Below are 21,810 nucleotides of genomic sequence, written 5' to 3' on the forward strand. Positions count from 1 at the left end.
TCCCATCATTCCTTGCTAGTCAGGTGATCCCAGAGGTGGCCAATAAAAAAAGACAACTTACCTCTGTGAACATGAAAACCTTATTTTCGTCTGTTGTAAAAGGATAAGGATACCTAAGATATCCGACAAAGGGGTCTACTTTTTTCTAAGAAAAACAGAGAATCATTGTTGAGAGGCAACAGTAAAGTCAGTTAATGGCACATATATGAGTTACCGGTATAACAATTTTGCTTTTGAATTGATCTAAATATTTTAAAAAATGCCATTATTTGAATTTCCCATTAATACATACTAAATGATTTCATGCAGTATAAAACAGACGAGGTATAGAGTGTTAATCAGCTTTCTATTTGATAGATATGTGAAAACTGCTGACAGATAGGTATAGGCATTACTGACTGTGAAATGCTGATTGAGAACATGCTAGTGTGGCATGAACCTTACTACTGTCATGCCCAAAGAAACAATTTTTCACATGAGCCTTATGGTGCCTTATGTGTAAGCGATGACTTTCAATAGTTAAGGCTCATGAAAGCCAAGCATACACTTTAATATGGTGACTTGTGATTTTTATTGTTGTTTGGCACAGCAGCCAAGATGGGCGCTTTAACCCAAAAAAATGTTTTGCCTAATAAAATTGAACTTAATTGTAAGCAAAGTTACTTAGAATTAAGTTAAATTTTATTAGCCAAAAATGTTGTAAGTGCCAGGCTCCTCCGGCAAGACAAGTCTGTAAAATCTGCTGGCTTGTTTCATTCATTCATTACATATTTGTAATGGTTTTTTTAGTTATTTGTGTATATAACTGTTATTAAATGCAGTGTCTGTCTGTCCTTTCCATTCTCTGCCCTGGGGTCTCTGGCGTTTGAAACAATGTAACACAAGCCAGCAGATTTTACAGACTTGTCTTGCGGGAGGAGCCTGGCACTTGCAACATTGTTTAAAAAGTAACAACTAGAAGTTCAGCAAATGCATTTACAAATAACTTTTAAAGCACTAATAATTTATAAGAAATTGATATTGGAAAGTTGCTTAGAATGTTCTCTTTTATTAGGCAAAAAATTATTTTTGGGGTTGACATGTCCTTTAAGGAAAACCATGCATTCCAGGCTACCTGCGTTACACTTATATAATATGTAACAATATCAAATTTATACCTTCTTTTCCAGCTTCATGTCTAGTTTAAGCTCAACATAGACTGGCTGTTTTTCATAAGTAAAGTCCAGCTTCTGAAATGTTTTTAGCATGTCTATGGCAGTTTTAACCTCAAGCAAAGGCTTGGGATAGTAACGTGCCACATACACATCATCATTAGGTTCCCAAGCAGTGAGGCCATAAGGTTTGGGCCTGCTGGTGTCTTTCCTTCTCTCCTCAAGTTCTTCTTTGGTTATCCATCTAGACTTTTTTTGCTCTTTTTCCTTCTCTTTTTTTGCAGCTCTTTCATTTATACAAAAAAGAAAGTGATATGAAAAACGGCACATTACAAGCTGGATCATATCTTCAGTTCTGATTTGCTATGGCAACAATATTAAGATTTAACTTCCAGAAATTGCTATGACCTTCTGAATTGTGGCTATATTTATAACAAAATGGCAGTACTGTCTATAATGGCTAAAATTAATTTGTCTACCTTAGTAACAAATGTCAGAGCAAACATCATGTCCAAAGTTCCAGTTAGTTGAACCCTTGTTTCCTTAAAGAAACACTGTCATGGGAAAACATGTTTTTTTCAAAACGTATCAGTTAATAGAGCTTCTCCAGCAGAATTCTGCATTGAAATCCGTTTTTCAAAAATGCATTTTTATTGTATACTTTTTATAGCTAAACTACAATGTTTGCATAGCAAATATTTCACTCTACCATTTAAAAATATATTCTTGAACCAACAAATTCATTGTTTTTTTTTTTTTAATTGTAATATTGGTGTGTAGGCCGTCATCTCAGTGCATTATGCCTGAGTCTTAACTTTCAGGAAGAGCCAGCGCTACCAATTAGAACTGCTTTCGGGTAACCTATAGTTTCTCCTACTCCCATGTAACTGGAGGAGTCCCAAGCTGGACTTGGATTTCTTACTATTGAGTGCTATTCTGACATCTACTAGGAACTTCTATGTTGCGCTCTTCCTATTGTTCTGCTTATCGCCTGCTGGGAGGGGGTGATATCGCTCCAACTTGCAGCTCAGCAGTAAATTGTAACTGAAGTTTATCAGAGCACAGGTCACAAGGCTTTAGCATCCTGGGAAAAGGAGAATATTACTAGCCTCATGTGAAAACAGATTTCAAGGCAAGATTCTGCTGGATAAGCTCTATTAACTTATGCATTTTGAAAGAAAATATGTTTTCCCATGACAGTATTCCTTTAAAAAAAAAAAAAAAAAAAAACTGGATAAAATAAAGCCTTTTTAAAAAAAAAAAAAAAAAAGCAGCAATAAAGTACCCAGAACAGAAAGTTGAGCTTCTGTATGATTTGTTCCTTTCTGTTATGTATAGAAAATGTATCTTGCCTGCAGCTTATAAAGTACAGTATATGTATTACTTCTGCCCACACACATGTAAGCATACACAGAGTACAAAACCTTTGGTCATTTTTCCAAAGCTCCGGCAATCTTACTTTAACTCTTTTACTGCCAAGCACGTATGGCATACGTGATGGCAGTAAAAGGGCTTAAACGCCAACGACGTGTCTCATACGTCGTTGGCGTTTAAGCGCTGCCCTCTGCAGCGGCGGCATGTGCCGCCGCTGCAGAGGGCTTCTAACAATGACAGCCCCCCTGGGCAATGTGCCAGGGGGGCTGTCATCAGGGTCCTGCGAGCCGATCGCTCGCAGGACCCTCCAGGAAGCAGCAGATGCGATCGCATCGCATCTGCTGCTTCCTGCTTCCTCCCTCTCCCCCAGCGCCGGCCCAAATGAGGAAGGAGGCGATCGGTCTTCAGGAACAGGTAAGGACTTTTTTTTTTTATTGCATTTACACACTTTTACACACTTATACACACATTTACATACATTTATACACACTTACATACATTTACACACACTTACAGCACACATTTTAGCATTTTTTTATTTTTTATTTTTTTTTTTTTTTTTTTTCATTTTTCACACTTTTATACACTTATTTACACTCATATACACACTTACACACTATCACACAACTTTTACACATGTACACACATGTATACACAAACACTTTGGGTTTTTTTTGTTTTGCTTTTTTTTTTTTTTTTTTTCATTTTACCACTTTGTTTTTATTTTCTTTTACCTAAAAACTGTTTATTTTGACAGCGTAACTATTGGATCAGATATTCTGGCCACTAATTACACTGTCATGTAACTTATTTTGTTGTTTCACTGATTTGCACAATTTTTGTGGTTTTATCACATTTTATCCCTATATAAGTGTTCCTGATCTGTTTTTAGCGTAGCTTTGCCAGGTGTAACTTTGGTGTACAAAAATAACTTTACCTATTTTGAATTCATCAGAATGTGTACTTGCCAAAAATATATGGTTTTCTGGGGGTCACTGTATAGTTAGGGGGGGTTACTGCACATAATACACTGACAGGGGGCTCTGTGTGCAAAAGCTGAGCTGGCAGGCGAGAAATCCTTATGCGCTATTTTCATTTTGGGTTCAGTACATACCGCAGACTTTGGTATATCTATGCATATTGGGCATCAATCTGTTCAGTAGACCTCTGGTGTTCCTATTTGGGGTGACTTGCCTTTGTACGCAAGAAATTGTGTGAGATAAATGCGGCAAATTGCAACATTTTTAGGCGATTTTCTGAAATCTCATAAAAACCGATAACTTTAGGAAAGCTTTGCGGCTTGGTACTTTGGTGTAGAAAGGACTCTTTACCCTTGTTGGATTTGTCAGAATGTGTACTTTCCAAAAATATATGGTTTTGTGGGGGTCTCTGTATAGTTAGGGGAAGTTTTGGCACATAATACACTGACAGGGGGCTCTGTGTGCAAAAGCTGAGCTGGCAGGCGAGAAATCCTTATGCGCTATTTTCATTTAGGGTTCAGTACATACTGCAGACTTTGGTATATCTATGCATATTGGGCATCAAACTGTTCAGTAGGCCTCTGGTGTTCCTATTTGGGGTGACTTGCCTTTGTACGCAAGAAATTGTGTGAGATAAATGCGACAAATTGCAACATTTTTAGGCAATTTTCTGAAATGTCATAAAAACCAATAACTTTAGGAAAGCTCTGCAGATTGGTACTTTGGTGTAGAAAGGACTCTTTACCCTTGTTGGATTTGTCAGAATGTGTACTTTCCAAAAATATATGGTTTTGTGGGGGATCTGTATAGTTAGGGGAAGTTTTGGCACATAATACACGGACAGGGGGCTCTGTGTGCAAAAGCTGAGCTGGCAGGCAAGAAATCCTTATGCGCTATTTTCATTTAGGGTTCAGTACATACCGCAGACTTTGGTATATCTATGCATATTGGGCATCAAACTGTTCGGTAGGCCTCTGGTGTTCCTATTGGGGGTGATTTGCCTTTGTACGCAAGAAATTGTGTGAGATAAATGTGACAAATTGCAACATTTTTAGGCAATTTTCTGAAATGTCATAAAAACCAATAACTTTAGGAAAGCTCTGCAGATTGGTACTTTGGTGTAGAAAGGACTCTTTACCCTTGTTGGATTTGTCAGAATGTGTACTTTCCAAAAATATATGGTTTTGTGGGGGATCTGTATAGTTAGGGGAAGTTTTGGCACATAATACACTGACAGGGGGCTCTGTGTGCAAAAGCTGAGCTGGCAGGCGAGAAATCCTTATGCGCTATTTTCATTTAGGGTTCAGTACATACCGCAGACTTTGGTATATCTATGCATATTGGGCATCAAACTGTTCAGTAGGCCTCTGGTGTTCCTATTTGGGGTGACTTGCCTTTGTACGCAAGAAATTGTGTGAGATAAATGCGGCAAATTGCAACATTTTTAGGCGATTTTCTGAAATGTCATAAAAACCGATAACTTTAGGAAAGCTTTGCGGCTTGGTACTTTGGTGTAGAAAGGACTCTTTACCTTTGTTGGATTTGTCAGAATGTGTACTTTCCAAAAATATATGGTTTTGTGGGGGTCTCTGTATAGTTAGGGGAAGTTTTGGCACATAATACACTGACAGGGGGCTCTGTGTGCAAAAGCTGAGCTGGCAGGCGAGAAATCCTTATGCGCTATTTTCATTTAGGGTTCAGTACATACCGCAGACTTTGGTATATCTATGCATATTGGGCATCAAACTGTTCAGTAGGCCTCTGGTGTTCCTATTTGGGGTGACTTGCCTTTGTACGCAAGAAATTGTGTGAGATAAATGCGGCAAATTGCAACATTTTTAGGCGATTTTCTGAAATGTCATAAAAACCGATAACTTTAGGAAAGCTTTGCGGCTTGGTACTTTGGTGTAGAAAGGACTCTTTACCTTTGTTGGATTTGTCAGAATGTGTACTTTCCAAAAATATATGGTTTTGTGGGGGTCTCTGTATAGTTAGGGGAAGTTTTGGCACATAATACACTGACAGGGGGCTCTGTGTGCAAAAGCTGAGCTGGCAGGCGAGAAATCCTTATGCGCTATTTTCATTTAGGGTTCAGTACATACCGCAGACTTTGGTATATCTATGCATATTGGGCATCAAACTGTTCAGTAGACCTCTGGTGTTCCTTTTTGGGGTGATTTGTCTTTATCTGATCTTTATCAAGAAATTGTGAGAGATAAATGCGGCAAATTGCAACATTTTTATGCGATTTTCGAAAATGTCATATAAATCTGCAAACTTAGGAAAGCTTTACAGCTTGGTACTTTGTAGCAATAAGAAATATTTACCCATTATAGATTCGGGGGGATGTGTATTTTCCAAAAATATATGGCTTTCTGGGGTGAATGTACTTTTTTTGTAGCATTATCCCACATAAAGGATGTAAATGTGTTGATTTTGCAGGAGCTGAAATGATAGATCATATGGGGGTATGTTCCCATTGGGGCCCCTACATGCCACATACTTAGGTAAACCTATACATATTGGGCATCAAACTGTTCAGTGGACCCCTGGCGTTCATATTTAGGGTGTTTTATCTTGGTACCTAACACTATGTGGGAGATAAGATGCTGCAAAGTGGAAGCTTTGAGGGGATTTTTGGAAATGTCATCAAAATTGCTAACTTTAGAAAAGCTGTGCGGCTTGGTACTTTGGAGTAGAAAGACATGGGTACCCATTTTAGATTCGGGGGAATGTGTACTTTCCAAAAATATATGACTTTCTGGGGTGAGCGTACTTTTTTGTAGCTTTATCCCACATATAATGATGTAAATGTGTTGATTTTGCATGAGCTGAAATGACAGAAATGACAGTATATATGGGGGTATGTTCACATTGGGGCCCCTACATGCCACATACTTGGGTAAACCTATACATATTGGGCATCAAACTGTTCAGTGGACCCCTGGCGTTCAAATTCAGGGTGTTTTATCTTGGTACCTAATGCTATGTGGGAGATAAGATGCTTCAAAATGGAAGCTTTGAGGGGATTTTTGGAAATGTCATCAAAATTGCTAACTTTAGAAAAGCTGTGCGGCTTGGTACTTTGGAGTAGAAAGACATGGGTACCCATTTTAGATTCGGGGGAATGTGTACTTTCCAAAAATATATGGCTTTCTGGGGTGAGCGTACTTTTTTGTAGCTTTATCTCACATATAATGATGTAAATGTGTTGATTTTGCAGGAGCTGAAATGACAGAAATGACAGTATATATGGGGGTATGTTCACATTCGGGCCCCTACATGCCACATACTTGGGTAAACCTATACATATTGGGCATCAAACTGTTCAGTGGACCCCTGGTGTTCAAATTCAGGGTGTTTTATCTTGGTACCTAATGCTATGTGGGAGATAAGATGCTTCAAAATGGAAGCTTTGAGGGGATTTTTGGAAATGTCATCAAAATTGCTAACTTTAGAAAAGCTGTGCGGCTTGGTACTTTGGAGTAGAAAGACATGGGTACCCATTTTAGATTCGGGGGAATGTGTACTTTCCAAAAATATATGGCTTTCTGGGGTGAGCGTACTTTTTTGTAGCTTTATCTCACATATAATGATGTAAATGTGTTGATTTTGCAGGAGCTGAAATGACAGAAATGACAGTATATATGGGGGTATGTTCACATTCGGGCCCCTACATGCCACATACTTGGGTAAACCTATACATATTGGGCATCAAACTGTTCAGTGGACCCCTGGTGTTCAAATTCAGGGTGTTTTATCTTGGTACCTAATGCTATGTGGGAGATAAGATGCTTCAAAGTGGAAGCTTTGAGGGGATTTTTGGAAATGTCATCAAAATTGCTAACTTTAGAAAAGCTGTGCGGCTTGGTACTTTGGAGTAGAAAGACATGGGTACCCATTTTAGATTCGGGGGAATGTGTACTTTCCAAAAATATATGACTTTCTGGGGTGAGCGTACTTTTTTGTAGCTTTATCCCACATATAATTATGTAAATGTGTTGATTTTGCAGGAGCTGAAATGACAGAAATGACAGTTCATATGGGGGTATGTTCACATTGGGGCCCCTACATGCCACATACTTAGGTAAACCTATACATATTGGGCATCAAACTGTTCAGTGGACCCCTGGCGTTCAAATTCAGGGTGTTTTATCTTGGTACCTAATGCTATGTGGGAGATAAGATGCTTCAAAGTGGAAGCTTTGAGGGGATTTTTGGAAATGTCATCAAAATTGCTAACTTTAGAAAAGCTGTGCGGCTTGGTACTTTGGAGTAGAAAGACATAGGTACCCATTTTAGATTCGGGGGAATGTGTACTTTCCAAAAATATATGACTTTCTGGGGTGAGCATCCTTTTTACTAGCTTTATCCCACATATAATGATGTAAATGTGTTGATTTTGCAGAAGCTGAAATGACAGAAATGACAGTATATATGGGGGTATGTTCACATTCGGGCCCCTACATGCCACATACTTGGGTAAACCTATACATATTGGGCATCAAACTGTTCAGTGGACCCCTGGTGTTCAAATTCAGGGTGTTTTATCTTGGTACCTAATGCTATGTGGGAGATAAGATGCTTCAAAATGGAAGCTTTGAGGGGATTTTTGGAAATGTCATCAAAATTGCTAACTTTAGAAAAGCTGTGCGGCTTGGTACTTTGGAGTAGAAAGACATGGGTACCCATTTTAGATTCGGGGGAATGTGTACTTTCCAAAAATATATGACTTTCTGGGGTGAGCGTACTTTTTTGTAGCTTTATCCCACATATAATAATGTAAATGTGTTGATTTTGCAGGAGCTGAAATGACAGAAATGACAGTTCATATGGGGGTATGTTCACATTGGGGCCCCTACATGCCACATACTTAGGTAAACCTATACATATTGGGCATCAAACTGTTCAGTGGACCCCTGGCGTTCAAATTCAGGGTGTTTTATCTTGGTACCTAATGCTATGTGGGAGATAAGATGCTTCAAAGTGGAAGCTTTGAGGGGATTTTTGGAAATGTCATCAAAATTGCTAACTTTAGAAAAGCTGTGCGGCTTGGTACTTTGGAGTAGAAAGACATGGGTACCCATTTTAGATTCGGGGGAATGTGTACTTTCCAAAAATATATGACTTTCTGGGGTGAGCGTACTTTTTACTAGCTTCATCCCACATATAATGATGTAAATGTGTTGATTTTGCAGAAGCTGAAATGACAGAAATGACAGTTCATATGGGGTATGTTCACATTGGGGCCCCTACATGCCACATACTTAGGTAAACCTATACATATTGGGCATCAAACTGTTCAGTGGACCCCAGGCATTCATATTTAGGGTGTTTTATTTGGTTACTTTATGACCTGTAGGAGATAAGATACTATAGACTAGAAGCTTTGAAGCGATTTTTAAAAAAAATCACAAATTTTGATAAAAACCAATAACTTTAGGAAAGCATTGCGACTTGATAGTTTGGAGTAGACAGACAGTTGTGCCTATTCTGTATTCCCCAGAATCAGTTCTTTCCAAAAATGTACAATTTTCTGGGATAAACCTTCTGTTAGTGGAATTTTGGCCTTGAAATCCAAAGTATGCAGTTTTTTTGGAGCAGTGCTTTGGGAATTTGGTAGTGTACTGCTGGGAGTTTTTGACCTATACAAGTGAGAAATCTCCATAAAACTATATATATTTGGTATTGGCACGTTCAGGAGACATGGGACTTTCCAAATCAGTTGTATATTCGTGCATAAAATAATTTTTGTTTCTAGTATGTGTGATTATATTATGGAAAATTTGATTTTTTTTGCATTTTTAGACATTTAGAAGCCTATATCTTGTTACAGAATTGGAATTACACAAAAATTCTACCATATTTTGAAAGCTTAGGTTGTTCTGAAAAAAACGATATATTGTTTTCCTTGGTAAACTAAAAGTCCCCCCGAGGAAAGGCCCCTAAAGTGAAACAGTGCAAAATGTTCAAAAACTGTCTGGCAATACAAGTTCCGCTTTGACCAAAATGGCTGGCAGTAAAAGGGTTAAAAGTGTCAGTTTACCTTCATGAAATACACAATTTTCAAATAGTATTGCAACTAATGACTTTGAAATATTTTCTAATTTTTACAGTTTTCCCATAATTTAAATGTTAAATTTTAGAAATAATTTTAATTTTTTAGTCTGTAGACTAGGTCGTAGACTTTCTTATTTCTCATATTACTCATTTCTCAGCAGCATAAAAAAAAAATAACAGCAACTGTAACAATTTCTCTGTGACAGACCAGTAATATTCAAGGATTATGCCCAGCAGGAGTTGTTAGTGCTGCTGAATGTATCAATTAATGTATGGGACTGTATTTGTTTAGAAACAGCCATTTTTAATGTCAACAACCTGGCTTTCTGAGCCACTTAGAAAACCTCTAAGGTCAAAAGCCAGAGTGAAACGAAAGTGAGAGTGAAAATACCTGCTAAAACGTGGCTTCCGGTCATTTGAAATAGGAAGAATCCACTATGCGACGATCGATTGATCGATCCTAGCCTTCCTTCTGTATAGGAAGGAGTCAGGCTAGGATCGATCAATCGGTCATCGCATAGTGGATTCTTCCCTGCATCGCTGTATCGCCCTATTTCAAATGACGCCAAGTTTTAGCAGTTATTTTCTAATAAAGCATTCAAAATAATAAATGATGTGCAGGATAGGGCAGTTATTGGGGCAGGGTAGAATAGATTTTTTACTTAAAAATTTTTAGTGTTACTTTTCCTTTAATTCAACAGTAGCAGAGAAACCCCCCCCACCCCAGTTTCTCCCTCAGTGTCTCTGCTCCCTGGCTGCATAATTTGCTGTGTGCTGCTGCATCAATAAGCTAGTTACTGATCAATAAGCTTAGTTGTAAAATGTAAAAATATATAATAACAACATTTTCCTTTGTAGTGCAATGGTATGTTTCAATGCAAATGTGCATGATTCACAAATGAACGTGCCCAAGTGGACATAATCTATAGTCCATAAAACATTGTTACACACTATGCAACTCCCTGCATCTATTATTGAATTTTAAAAGATATACAACAGTGTACATTAGTATGTACTGTTGTCCAATTCTAGAATAACAGCTGTCTTTGTTTTCTCTGCAATTCCCTGCACTGGATTATATACTTTTTCTGCACAGGTGCAGTTTCTCCCTCTGTGTCTCTGCTCCCTGGCTGCATAATTTTGCTGGTGCTGCTGCATCAATAAGCTAGTTACTGATCAATAAGCTTAGTTGTAAAATATAAAAAAATATAATAGTAACATTTTCCTTTGTAGTGCAATGGTATGTTTCAAAGCAAATGTGCATGATTCACAAATGAACGTGCCCAAGTGGAAATTACAATCCATAGTCCATAAAACATTGTTACACACTATGCAACTCCCTGCATCTATTATTAAATTATAAAAGATATACAAACAGTGCACATTAGTATGTACTATTGTCCAATTCTAGAATAACAGCTGTCTTTGTTTTCTCTGCAACCTCCTTCACTGGATTATATACTTTTTCTGCACATTGATACATGATCAAGTGCAGGGAGTTGCAGGGGATACAAAGCTGCAGTTGTTCTTCTGGAAAAGTATATGATCAAGTGGAGGGAGTTGCAGGGAATACAAAGCTGTAGCTGTTGTTCTGGAACTGTATGTGACCAGGTACAGGCAGTTGCAGGGAATACAAAGCTGCAGCTGTTGTTCTGGAACAGTATATGATCAGATGGAGGGAGTTGCAGGGAATACAAAGCTGCAGCTGTTGTTCTTGAACAGTATGTAACCAGGTGCAGGTAGTTGCAAGAAAAAATACAGCTGTTCTGAAACAGTTTATAAGGTGCAGGGAATTGTAGAGAAAAATGTCACAGCTCACCTCTAACCTCACAGCACGCCTCTAACCAGCAGGTTCTAACTCTACTTATGCTATTATAAAGCAACATGGCAATATGAAAACCTGCAAATAACCAAACATACTTTGTCATAAGAAAGTTTATTGTTTATTTTGGTTATGTACAAAAAGATTTAGGCAGGCTACAAATCTTACTTGCTAGATGTAGCAGGTGCAGCATAGAATCTAACACAGTCCCAGCTTCTGTATGTGCAGTTAGATGATGGGCAGCTGAATAGTGTCTGCTTCTTCAAAGTCCTGTTAAAATGGCTGAGCACTGTAAAATAACATTGTTAAGCAGGTTACATTTATAAATGATATAGTGGTTTGGGGAACATTTTATAGAGAGATGTTTGTTACTAAAATGATACTGGCGGTGTTTTTCATGCTTCCCTGAACAGTGATATGTCAACTGTCTAAAAACTGAGAATGGATTCCTGTAGAGAGAGGAAAGTTTGGCATTCTCCTGGAATAGGAAGATTTGATAAACTGTCAGTAGCTAAAGAAAACAGCTGTACAAAAACATGTCAAATTTTGTCATGCATCACATATCTGAACTGATATTATTCTTTCAATGAAAAGGCTGAACATAAATTTATTTGTGAAACGAATTAAAACATCACAAGCTGAAAAATAACTAATGCAAATTAGTATGTCTACTATATTGATAGCATATATTAAAATATCATACTGCCTAATTTTTAAAAATTAAAAAAAAAAAAAAAAAAAACAAAAAACATTTTACAGGGCTTTCTGGCTGAACAACACAATGGTATTTTTCTAGTTGTGCTTATACCTGGAAGCAGTGAATCCGCCTGGGTGCAGGCACAGGCAGCAGATATCCACCAACAAACGTGAGACTTGGGGTTTGTCGGCGGATATCAGCTGCATTTGTTTGCACCCTGGGAGGATTCAATGCTTCCAGGTGCAGGCACAACTAGAAGTATTTTTAAAGGGCAGTGAAAGGCAAAGTCACTTGGGGGTGCCAAAATGTTAGGCACCCCCAAGTGACTTTAATCGCCTACCTTTTACCCCGGGCTGGTGCCCCTGTTGGGAGAGAGAACAGCACCAGCCCGGGGTACCTGCAGTGCTTCCTTCTTCCTGGTTCGCGAGCACGCGCATGCGCAGTAGAGTGAAAAGCCGGACTTTAACAGAGAAATCAGCTTTTCACTCTACTGCGCATGTGCCTACCACATTGTCGCAGCTAAACCAAGGAGGAAGCGCATCGCTCCAGGTACCCCGGGCTGGTGCTATTTTCTCCTAACAGGGGCACCAGCCCGGGGTACAAGATAAGCGATTAAAGTCACTTGGGGGTGCCTAACATTTTGGTGCCCCTGTTAGGAGAAAACAGCACCAGCCCGGGGTACTTGTAGCAGAGCGCTTCCTCCTTCCGGCTTCGTTTTGAAAGGACTAAATGACAGGCGCATGCGCAGTAGAGTGAAGAGCCGACTTCTCTGTTAAAGTTTGGCTTTTCACTCCACTGCGCATGTGCGCGCACGGAACCAGGAAGCGATCGCAGCTACCCCGGCTGGTGCTGTTCTCTCCGAACAGGGGCACCAGCCTGGGGTAAAAGGTAGGTGATTTAAGGCTACTTTAAATAATACAGGTCAATTATCTTCTTACTGCTCACTTACTGCTCACCAAGAGGTAGGGCAGACAATCGGGTACCAGTTGCATGCCCAAAGTGAGTCTCCTTAGTGGCTACAATTTCCAAAGACATAAAAAAATGTAATAGGAAAAACCTAAAAGGCTATTATAGTATTGTTATGTAGCTGCAATAAAGAGAAGTCACTGTTTGCACAAAACTATTTTCAAATGATTGGGAGAGATCTGGAAGGGTAGAATTGCCATGCAGCACAGACAGTGTTCAAGAATGGACCTTAAAGGAAAAGTAACGCTAAAAATTTTTAACTAAAAAATCTATTCTACCCTCCTCCAATAATTGCCCTATCCTGAAAACTATGTGTTATTTTGAATGCTTTAGAAGAAAATACCTGTTAAACTTGGCTTCCGGTCATTTGAACAAAGCCGATATGGCCATGCAGGAGAAAGTATCGGGTGAAGCATCAACTATGCGGTGATCGATTGATCGAGCCTAGCCTGACTCCTTCCTATACAGAAGGAAGGCTAGGCTTGATCAGTCGATCGCCGCATAGTGAACGCTTACCCTGAAATTTTCCCGGCATCGCCATATCGCCTTTATTCAAATGACAGGAAGCCAAGTTTTTTACAGGTATTTTCTTCTAAAGGATTCAAAATAACAAATAGTTTTCAGGATAGGGCAATTATTGGGGGAGGGTAGAATAGATTTTTTAGTTAAAATTTTTTAGCGTTACTTTTCCTTTAAGAAATGATTTCTTGCAGGAATCAGCATCTCCTAATGCCAGGGAAAGAAGAATACCTTTAAGCTCTGGACACATTAGACCAATTAGAAATAGCTGCCAGGATATCAGTTCAAGCCTGTGTTAACCATCTTGTATTGAGTTCTACCAAACATAGGCCATGTACATTAATCCTGTGTTTTTAGTCAGAATTTTAAGCTTGTGTACATTGATAACTCATATACCAGAAATGGGTATATGGTACTCAGAATGATGTTGCTGCTTTGCACCAACCAACTTGCTTAAAGATCCTAAACCACCTACTGCTGTAATTTAAACATCATTTTTTCATCATGTGTCTTTGTATGGGCCATGGGGCATTTTTCCACAGACATGGAAGAAAATAAAACTTATGCTGAAATGTACTTTTTTATTAAAAAAAAATATATATATATATATTTTTTTTTTATTATTATTATTTTTCTAATCATTTGACATTCATTTTTTACACTTTGGCAAGCCAGCAGAGAAACTGCTGATTCAGCCTCTTTCCACCCCCTTTTGTGTTCACATACTGTATAACAGGACCAAGTCTGCACCTATTTCTGACATCCATACCCCAATTGGATCTGGCTTGCCTTCGCTTTTTTTTTTTTTTTTAAATAAAATACATTCTGAGTTTGATTGATCTGATAGATAACTGACAGAGTCAGAGACAGGTCAACCAAACTAATATTGTGTGATTTGGCTGCCAAAACAATTAACTGGCCACTAGCAGTACCTGGGTATTTTCTTTATCTTTATTTTTCTTATTTTGCTGTGGTCAGAGTTGTAATTATAACTTAATCAAGGGGCTACTAGGAGCAACCAGACATTTGTCTAATGTATGAACCACTGCAAATCTGATTTTTATTTATCAGCATTGATCTGTTCATACCATAAGGTATATAGACCGGCCATGCACTGTATGATCTGCTCGTTTGGCAAGCGAGCGGATCTACTTCCGATATGCCCACCTATGGGTGGGTGATATGGTCAGCAAATAAGCTGCCGTATCTGTCTAAAGGACAAATATCGGCAGCTGAATTCGTCCCTTGTATGGCCACCTTAAGAAGGTAGGTGCAGGTGTATAGGACCTGAAAATTACCTGGGTGTAGTAAATCCAGGGGGACGCAATAATTAGTTCACTTCTCTATAATTATAGTTTACCCATTTGGGAGCTTATGTTGGAGATGGGGTGCTTTGGATGGTTTACGGTGATTTTACATACTGTAATACTGATTTTCCTATGACAATCAGTAAGGGCTCTTACACATGGGTGTTTCTGCCTTTATTCTCCTGTGATGGATTTCTCCTGCGTTCCACTGCAAGGGAGCACAGGATAAGATGCAGCCCATTCTTCCTTATGGGCCCATAATGACACAGGTCACTCCCCTGCGGTTGAATCCAGAGAAATCCACAGCAGATGAACACAGGGCTTTTAATGGACAGTGCTGTTTTACTGTTGTTTTTACTTTTACACACTCAATTTTTTATTGTGTCCAGAAATTACATTTCTATATTTAACCAATTAGATAACACTTCTGTTACTTCTGCTGCAGCTCCATTATTTTAAAAGTCAGAACTAGCAATACAGACAAAGGGAAAAAGAAATTCAGCTTTCAATAAGGATATATATTGGGAAGTTACATGCACTGGGCAACAAAAAAAGGCTAGTTTATATAAATAAAAGATAACTTGGACAGTCACGTGTGGTTATGGGATAGCATTCAGTACACCCAATAATCTGTAATTCTAAATCACTCCCTAAACGATCTTCAGGCTGGGCCCCTATTCATTGCAGAGATAGAAAACAATAAGTTTACATGATGATTGTAGATACTAAAGTGAATACAGGATAAATAGCTGTCACAGATTTGAGAGCACTCATAATTATCCAGCTTCTTTAGCATGCCAGTGTACATATCATTTTCCATAAAACATGCTTTCAGAATCTCTAAGATTTCATGTTATTCCACATTATTGCTGCACAATTTTACTTATAACTAAAGACAATGCACATATACATTCGAGAAAATACTACAACTGCATTCTTCCCAGCCAAAAGAGATCACAATTACCAACAGCCTACAGCTGTCGATGAACTACCATTACTGACTGTCGAACTGCTAGGCTGCTGAAAGTTGTAGATCAACAACTTCTGCATAAAAACAGGTTTTTCATTAAAAAGATGTGATAAAAAGGCGGCTATCGGGAAAACAACCACTGGCTGCGTACATTTAAGATGCAGCGTATAGCAACCACTAGCACCCTCATGATAATCACATTGTAAGTATACTTGGGGACAGTCACTGACCTGACCGTAAGCACCGCACGGGGGCAGCCATGACAGAAAGGAGGAGTCAAAGAGAGGAAAGGGCGGAGTGGCAGGTGTGTGACGGAAGGTTTTGGAAACCGGAAGAGAGTTACGCAAAGCCGGAAGAAAACAACGACTCGAGTTTACTCATAGACTAATACGTTTTTATTGCCTTTTGTTTAGCAGTGTTTGCCCGGTTCTACAGTATGAGGCTGGCACTTACGATATGAGATGGGTTTCTGGTGGCCTCAATAAGATTTTTACCCCATTAATGTATAGTAAACACGACAATTAAAGTATAGTATTAATCGAGTTTTAAAACAAAATAACCAGTCGTTAGCTTTGACTGGTCAACAGTAGGAAGAATAGCATGAAAGCAAATTGGTTGATTGTTTGCCTTAGGTTAAATCTTGGCTAAAATTTACTTAGTGGATGAGGTAAAGTCACACTGATGAAAAGTTGAGAGCTTTTTTTTTTATATTTACAGAAAAGGAGAAATTTTAATTCCTTTAGATTACGAAAGCAGTAGAGAAAACAAAACTGAGACCCTAGTGCAGTGCTGTCCAACTGGCGGCCCGCGACCCCCCTCTGTGTGGCCCCCCACCTGTCTGGCTGCTTTGATGGCTTACCTTTGAGTAAGCATTAAATGGTATCAGTACTGAGATTAACTGGCCCCCTGCATGGTTCTCACCTCAGATTCAGGCTGTAATCCCCCTGTATTGTTTAAAAATGTAATCCCCTGTGTTTTTCACACCTTTTAATACCTGCATTGTTCTACCCCCTGCAGTGTTTACACCTCAGGCTCAGACTGTAATCACTCCCATTGTTCACTTCTTCACACTTCAGACATAGGTACTGTAGGCAGAGTATGGCACATACAGCCAGCATAGGGCAGGTAGAGTATGGAACATACAGCCAGCATAGGGCAGGTAGAGTATGGCACATACAGCCAGCATAGGGCAGGTAGAGTATGGCACACACAGGCAGCATAGGTCAGGGAGGGTATGGCACACACAGGAAGGGTAGGGCAGGCAGAGTATGGCACACACAGTCAGGGTAGGGCAGGCAGAGTATGGCACACAGAGGCAGAATAGGGCAGGCAGAGTATGGCACACAGAGGCAGCATAGGGCTGGCAGAGTATGGCACATACAGCCAGCAGAGGGCAGGTAGAGTATGGCACACACAGGCAGCATAGGTCAGGGAGGGTATGGCACACAGGAAGGGTAGGGCAGGCAGAGTATGGCACACACAGTCAGGGTAGGGCAGGCAGAGTATGACACTCTGCCTGTGTGTGCCATACTCTGCCTTCCCTATGCTGCCTCTGTGTGCCATACTCTGCTTGCCCTATGCTGCTTGTGGGAGGTGAACCTGGCAGGGGTTTGTTGTGGGAGTTTGTTAGCAGTTGGAAATAGCCATTAAATGGTCCCTAAGGTGTGTAATTATGTACTGGGGGTTGCTCTGCTATCCACAGGGGAGGAGGAGGCATATGGAATTTAAGGGTATATCTTAATATGACATAATTCTTTCACATATGAATGATGGTTGATATCCCCACTGTAAGGACCAAGCATTTGGGATTTTGCTGTGCTACCACCATTGTGATAAAATAGGTGTGGTTTGAAGTGGGTGTGGTTTCAAAAAGGGGAGTGGTCAAAACTGGCTTCCATTAGCGGCCCTCCACCATGTATGCTAGAGAAATTCCGGCCCTCGGCACCGTAGAAGTTGGACAGCACTGCCCTAGTGTATTCGTTTAGAACTGCCCTTTTGATTCTCAGACATTTATTATAAAATCGGTGGCAAAATTTCCCAACCTTTTTGTAAAAATGGCATGGCCTGTCCAGTGGCATCACGCCCTGCCTCCCTGCCCGGGTTTCCCAGCAGTAGAGGTGGCAACCCTAGTCAGGTATGCCCTTATACTGGCATATAAGCTCATTTTAAATTATCAATACTAATAAATCGTTATTTCAGCCAAAACGTACAAACATCATAGGACTGATTAAAAATGTAAGGGCTGTGACAGACGGTGAGACTAGTCGCCGCGCGACAAATGTCCCTTGACGCGGGCGACTAATCTCCCTGAAATGCCATCCCACCGGCGAGAATGTAAATCGCTGGTGGGATGGCATACGCGGCGCCGCAATTTGCCGAAGTAGCGGAAGTTGCCTTGAGATGAAAGTTCCACGACTTCGCCAAATTGCTGTGCCGCGTATGCCATCCTACCGGCAATTGACATTCTTGCTGGTGGGATGGCATTTCGGGGAGATTAGTCACCAGCGACAAGGGAGATTTGTCACGCGGTGACTAATATCACCATCTGTCACAGCCTTAAATTGTCTCCCTATATGTGTAACAGCCCCTGCAACATTTTTTTTTAATGTTATATCTAGGGATGCATTAAAGGACAAGGAAAGGCAAAGTAACTTGGGGTTGCCAAAATGTTAGGCACCCCCAAGTGACTTTAATCGCTTACCTTGTACCCCGGGCTGGTGCCCCTGTTAGGAGAAAACAGCACCAGCCCGGGGTACCTGTAGCGGAGCGCTTCCTCCTTCCGGCTTCGTTTTGGAAGGACTAAACGACAGGCGCATGCGCAGTAGAGTGAAAAGCCGACTTCTCTGTTAAAGTTTGGCTTTTCACTCTACTGCGCATGCACGCGCACAGAACCAGGAAGGAGGAAGCGATCGCAGCTACCCTGGGCTGGTGCTGTTCTCTCCGAACAGGGGCACCAGGTAGGCGATTTAAGTCACTTGGGGCTACCTTACATTTTGCCACCCCCAAGGGACTTTGCCTTTCATTCTCCTTAAAATCCACTGTTTTGGGGTTCGGCTGAAGCCCGAATCCTTCGTGAAAGATTCAGCCAAATACTGAACAGAATCCTAATTTGCATATGCAAACTAAAGTCCGAGAGGCGTAAAAGATTTTCAAATGCCGCATTTATGTGGCGAAGAGTCACAAAATTTTAAGGATTTGGATTCGGTTCCACCAAGAACACGAATCTGGCCAAATCCGAATCCTGCTGAAAAAGGCCAAATCTTGGCCTAATCACAAACTGAATCCTGGATTTGGTGCATTCCTAGTTAGAACATACTGAGCTGTATGCCTACTACAAAGCTGGAACTAAAACAAGTTGGTTCCCTGTGACATGGTGCATCCGGATGCAACAAGTGTTTTAAGCACAATGCTGCTTTCTCTGCTCTATCACACGAGCAAAGTACATTCCAAATGTGCCCACCAATTCAGAAGCACAGTCCCACAATATACAAGTTCAGATATAGGGGCTGATTTACTTACCCACGAACGGGTCGAATGGAGTCCGATTGCGTTTTTTTCGTAATGATCGGTACTTTGCGATTTTTTCGTATGTTTTGCGATTTTTTCGGATTCTTTACGAATTTTTCGGATCCAATACGATTTTTGCGTAAAAACGCGAGTTTTCCTATCCATTACGAAAGTTGCGTAAAAAGTTGCGCATTTTTCGTAGCGTTAAAACTTACGCGAAAAGTTGCGCATTTTTCGTAGCGTTAAAACTTAATGGATACGAAAAACTCGCGTTTTTACGCAAAAATCGTATTGGTAACGAAAAATTCGTACAGAATCCGAAAAAATCGCAAAACATACGAAAAAGTCGCAAAATGTTCGTTTTCAAGTCGGAACTTTTCCAATTCGGGTCGGATTCGTGGGTTAGTAAATCAGCCCCATAGTGTATAAATACCCACACCACCTATACCATTGCCCTAAATATAAGAATTAAATATATTGTAATCTATACAATATAATAAAATCATGCTGTTCACCAGTGTTCGGCGCTTTCCTGCTGCAGAGTAAGTACAAAGCCAATAAAAAGTACAGGCTGCTGGAGTGCAATAAACCTTCTACCTATGTATGCAAATAAAGCAGACTACCAGCAAGAAAACTATGCTTTTTTCAAGACATCGACTGGAATAACCCAAGGCTCATTCTTCATTAATATAATGCTGGCACCCACTATACCTTGGACACTATACCTAGAACTGTAGACTTGATAGAAGGTCCATATACTCTTTCTGTCAATCAACTGTTTTTTTCAAGTGTTTAATTATATATATAGAAAATAGTCATCTGTGGCCAGCACACCCTTCAATGTATCATCAAAACATTTTTTATTGTAGATATATTGTTAAACCCAACGTTTCGGTCCTTATTAGGACCTTTCTCAAGGTCCTAATAAGGACCGAAACGTTGGTTTTAACAATATATCTACAATAAAAATTTTTTTGATGAAACATTGAAGGGTGTGCTGGCCACAGATGATTATTTTCTATACATACATAATTTTGGCTAAGCACCCCGCAGAATATTGAGCCTTGGAGTGCGGACACCATTTGGATTGATATATATATATATATATAACATAGAAGGGGGAGGACAAAAACCATAAATAAATGTGAAACACAGGACAGGATGAACTCAGCATTATCTGCACAAAAGGATTTTTTTATTCTCTAAAAAGTCCTGTGAGTGTTGAATTCATTCTGTTATAGATATATATATATATATATATATATATTCACAGACCTATTAATTTATAAATGCAAATGCAATCCAACACAATGGGCAGCACATTGAACACATTTTATAAGTGGTCAGAAACTTGTAAATAACTCATGAAAGAATAAAGTTACGTTAAAAACAAGCACACCATTGTTTTTCTTGTGAAATTCCCAATAAGTTTGATGTGTCACATGACCCTCTTCCTATTGAAAAAACAAAAGTTGGATCCAAAATGGCCGACTTCAAAATGGTCACCACCCATCTTGAAAAGTTTCCCCCCTCACATATACTAATGTGCCACAAACAGGAAGTTAATATCACCAACCATTCCCATTTTATTAAGGTGTATCCATATAAATGGCCCACCCTGTATACCAACATCAATACTAACTGTAGATTTTAGTATCACAATAGCCTTGGATACTATGCTTGTTCAAGAACTCATCCAGGCCCCTCTTATAAGCATTAACAGAATCTGCCATTACAACATCACTAGGAAGGGCATATCCCAGCCTCACTGCCCTCACCGCAAAAAACCACCTACATTGCCGCAAATGAAAGTTAATGGTGATGGTGGTGCGGCGGTAAAGATTGTTTCCCTCTGCTTTACATGGAATGTGCCCCAAAGCCAGTACAGGCAGCACCATATTCTCCCCTCATTTGGGCTCCTGGTGCAATACACCTTGCCTGAATAGCCTGACAGCCTCACTGTGGCTTACACAATTATTGCTGGCTTGTGTGCCGCCCTCCCTCCCATCCATACTCCAAGGTAGGTGCCTCCCTCTGCCATTGAACATGCTACCAGCCTGCGTGCTTTCCAACTGTGTCTCCCAGCCTGCAGGCCTAAAACTGTGTCTCTCAGCCTGTGTGCCTAAAACTGTGTCTTACAGACTGCATGCCTAAAACTGTGCCTCCCAGCCAGCATGCCTAAAACTGTGTCTTCCATGCCAGCGTGCCTAAAACTGTGTCTCCCATGCCAGCATGTCTAAAACTGTGTCTCCCCTGCCAGCGTGCCTTCCAACTGTGTCTCCCATACCAGTGTGCCTAAAACTGTCTCCCATGCCAGCGTGCCTAAAACTGTGTCTCCCATGCCAGCGTGCCTTCCAACTGTGTCTCCCATACCAGCGTGCCTAAAACTGTGTCTCCCATGCCAGCGTGCCTAAAACTGTGTCTCCCATGCCACCGTGCCTTCCAACTGTGTCTCCC

General features: G+C 40.2%; 1 protein-coding gene across 1 annotated transcript in view; it reads right to left on the bottom strand.

The window, feature by feature from the left end:
• mrpl1 (mitochondrial ribosomal protein L1) overlaps nucleotides 1–16,128 on the bottom strand; it is a 43,837-nt gene extending 27,709 nt beyond the window's left edge. Inside the window, exons 1-4 of the mRNA NM_001016126.2 lie at nucleotides 16,077–16,128; nucleotides 11,556–11,676; nucleotides 1,158–1,437; nucleotides 62–145 (exon numbers count right to left, since the gene is read on the bottom strand). Of these exons, the coding sequence (NP_001016126.1) occupies nucleotides 62–145; nucleotides 1,158–1,437; nucleotides 11,556–11,676; nucleotides 16,077–16,107 (516 nt within the window). The 5' untranslated portion in view covers nucleotides 16,108–16,128. The remainder of the gene's footprint in view (nucleotides 1–61; nucleotides 146–1,157; nucleotides 1,438–11,555; nucleotides 11,677–16,076) is intronic.
• Nucleotides 16,129–21,810: the final 5,682 nt, after the last annotated feature.

The sequence above is a fragment of the Xenopus tropicalis genome, chromosome 1 (assembly GCF_000004195.4).
Source record: "Xenopus tropicalis strain Nigerian chromosome 1, UCB_Xtro_10.0, whole genome shotgun sequence".
In the NCBI taxonomy this organism is placed as follows: Eukaryota; Metazoa; Chordata; class Amphibia; order Anura; family Pipidae; genus Xenopus; species Xenopus tropicalis.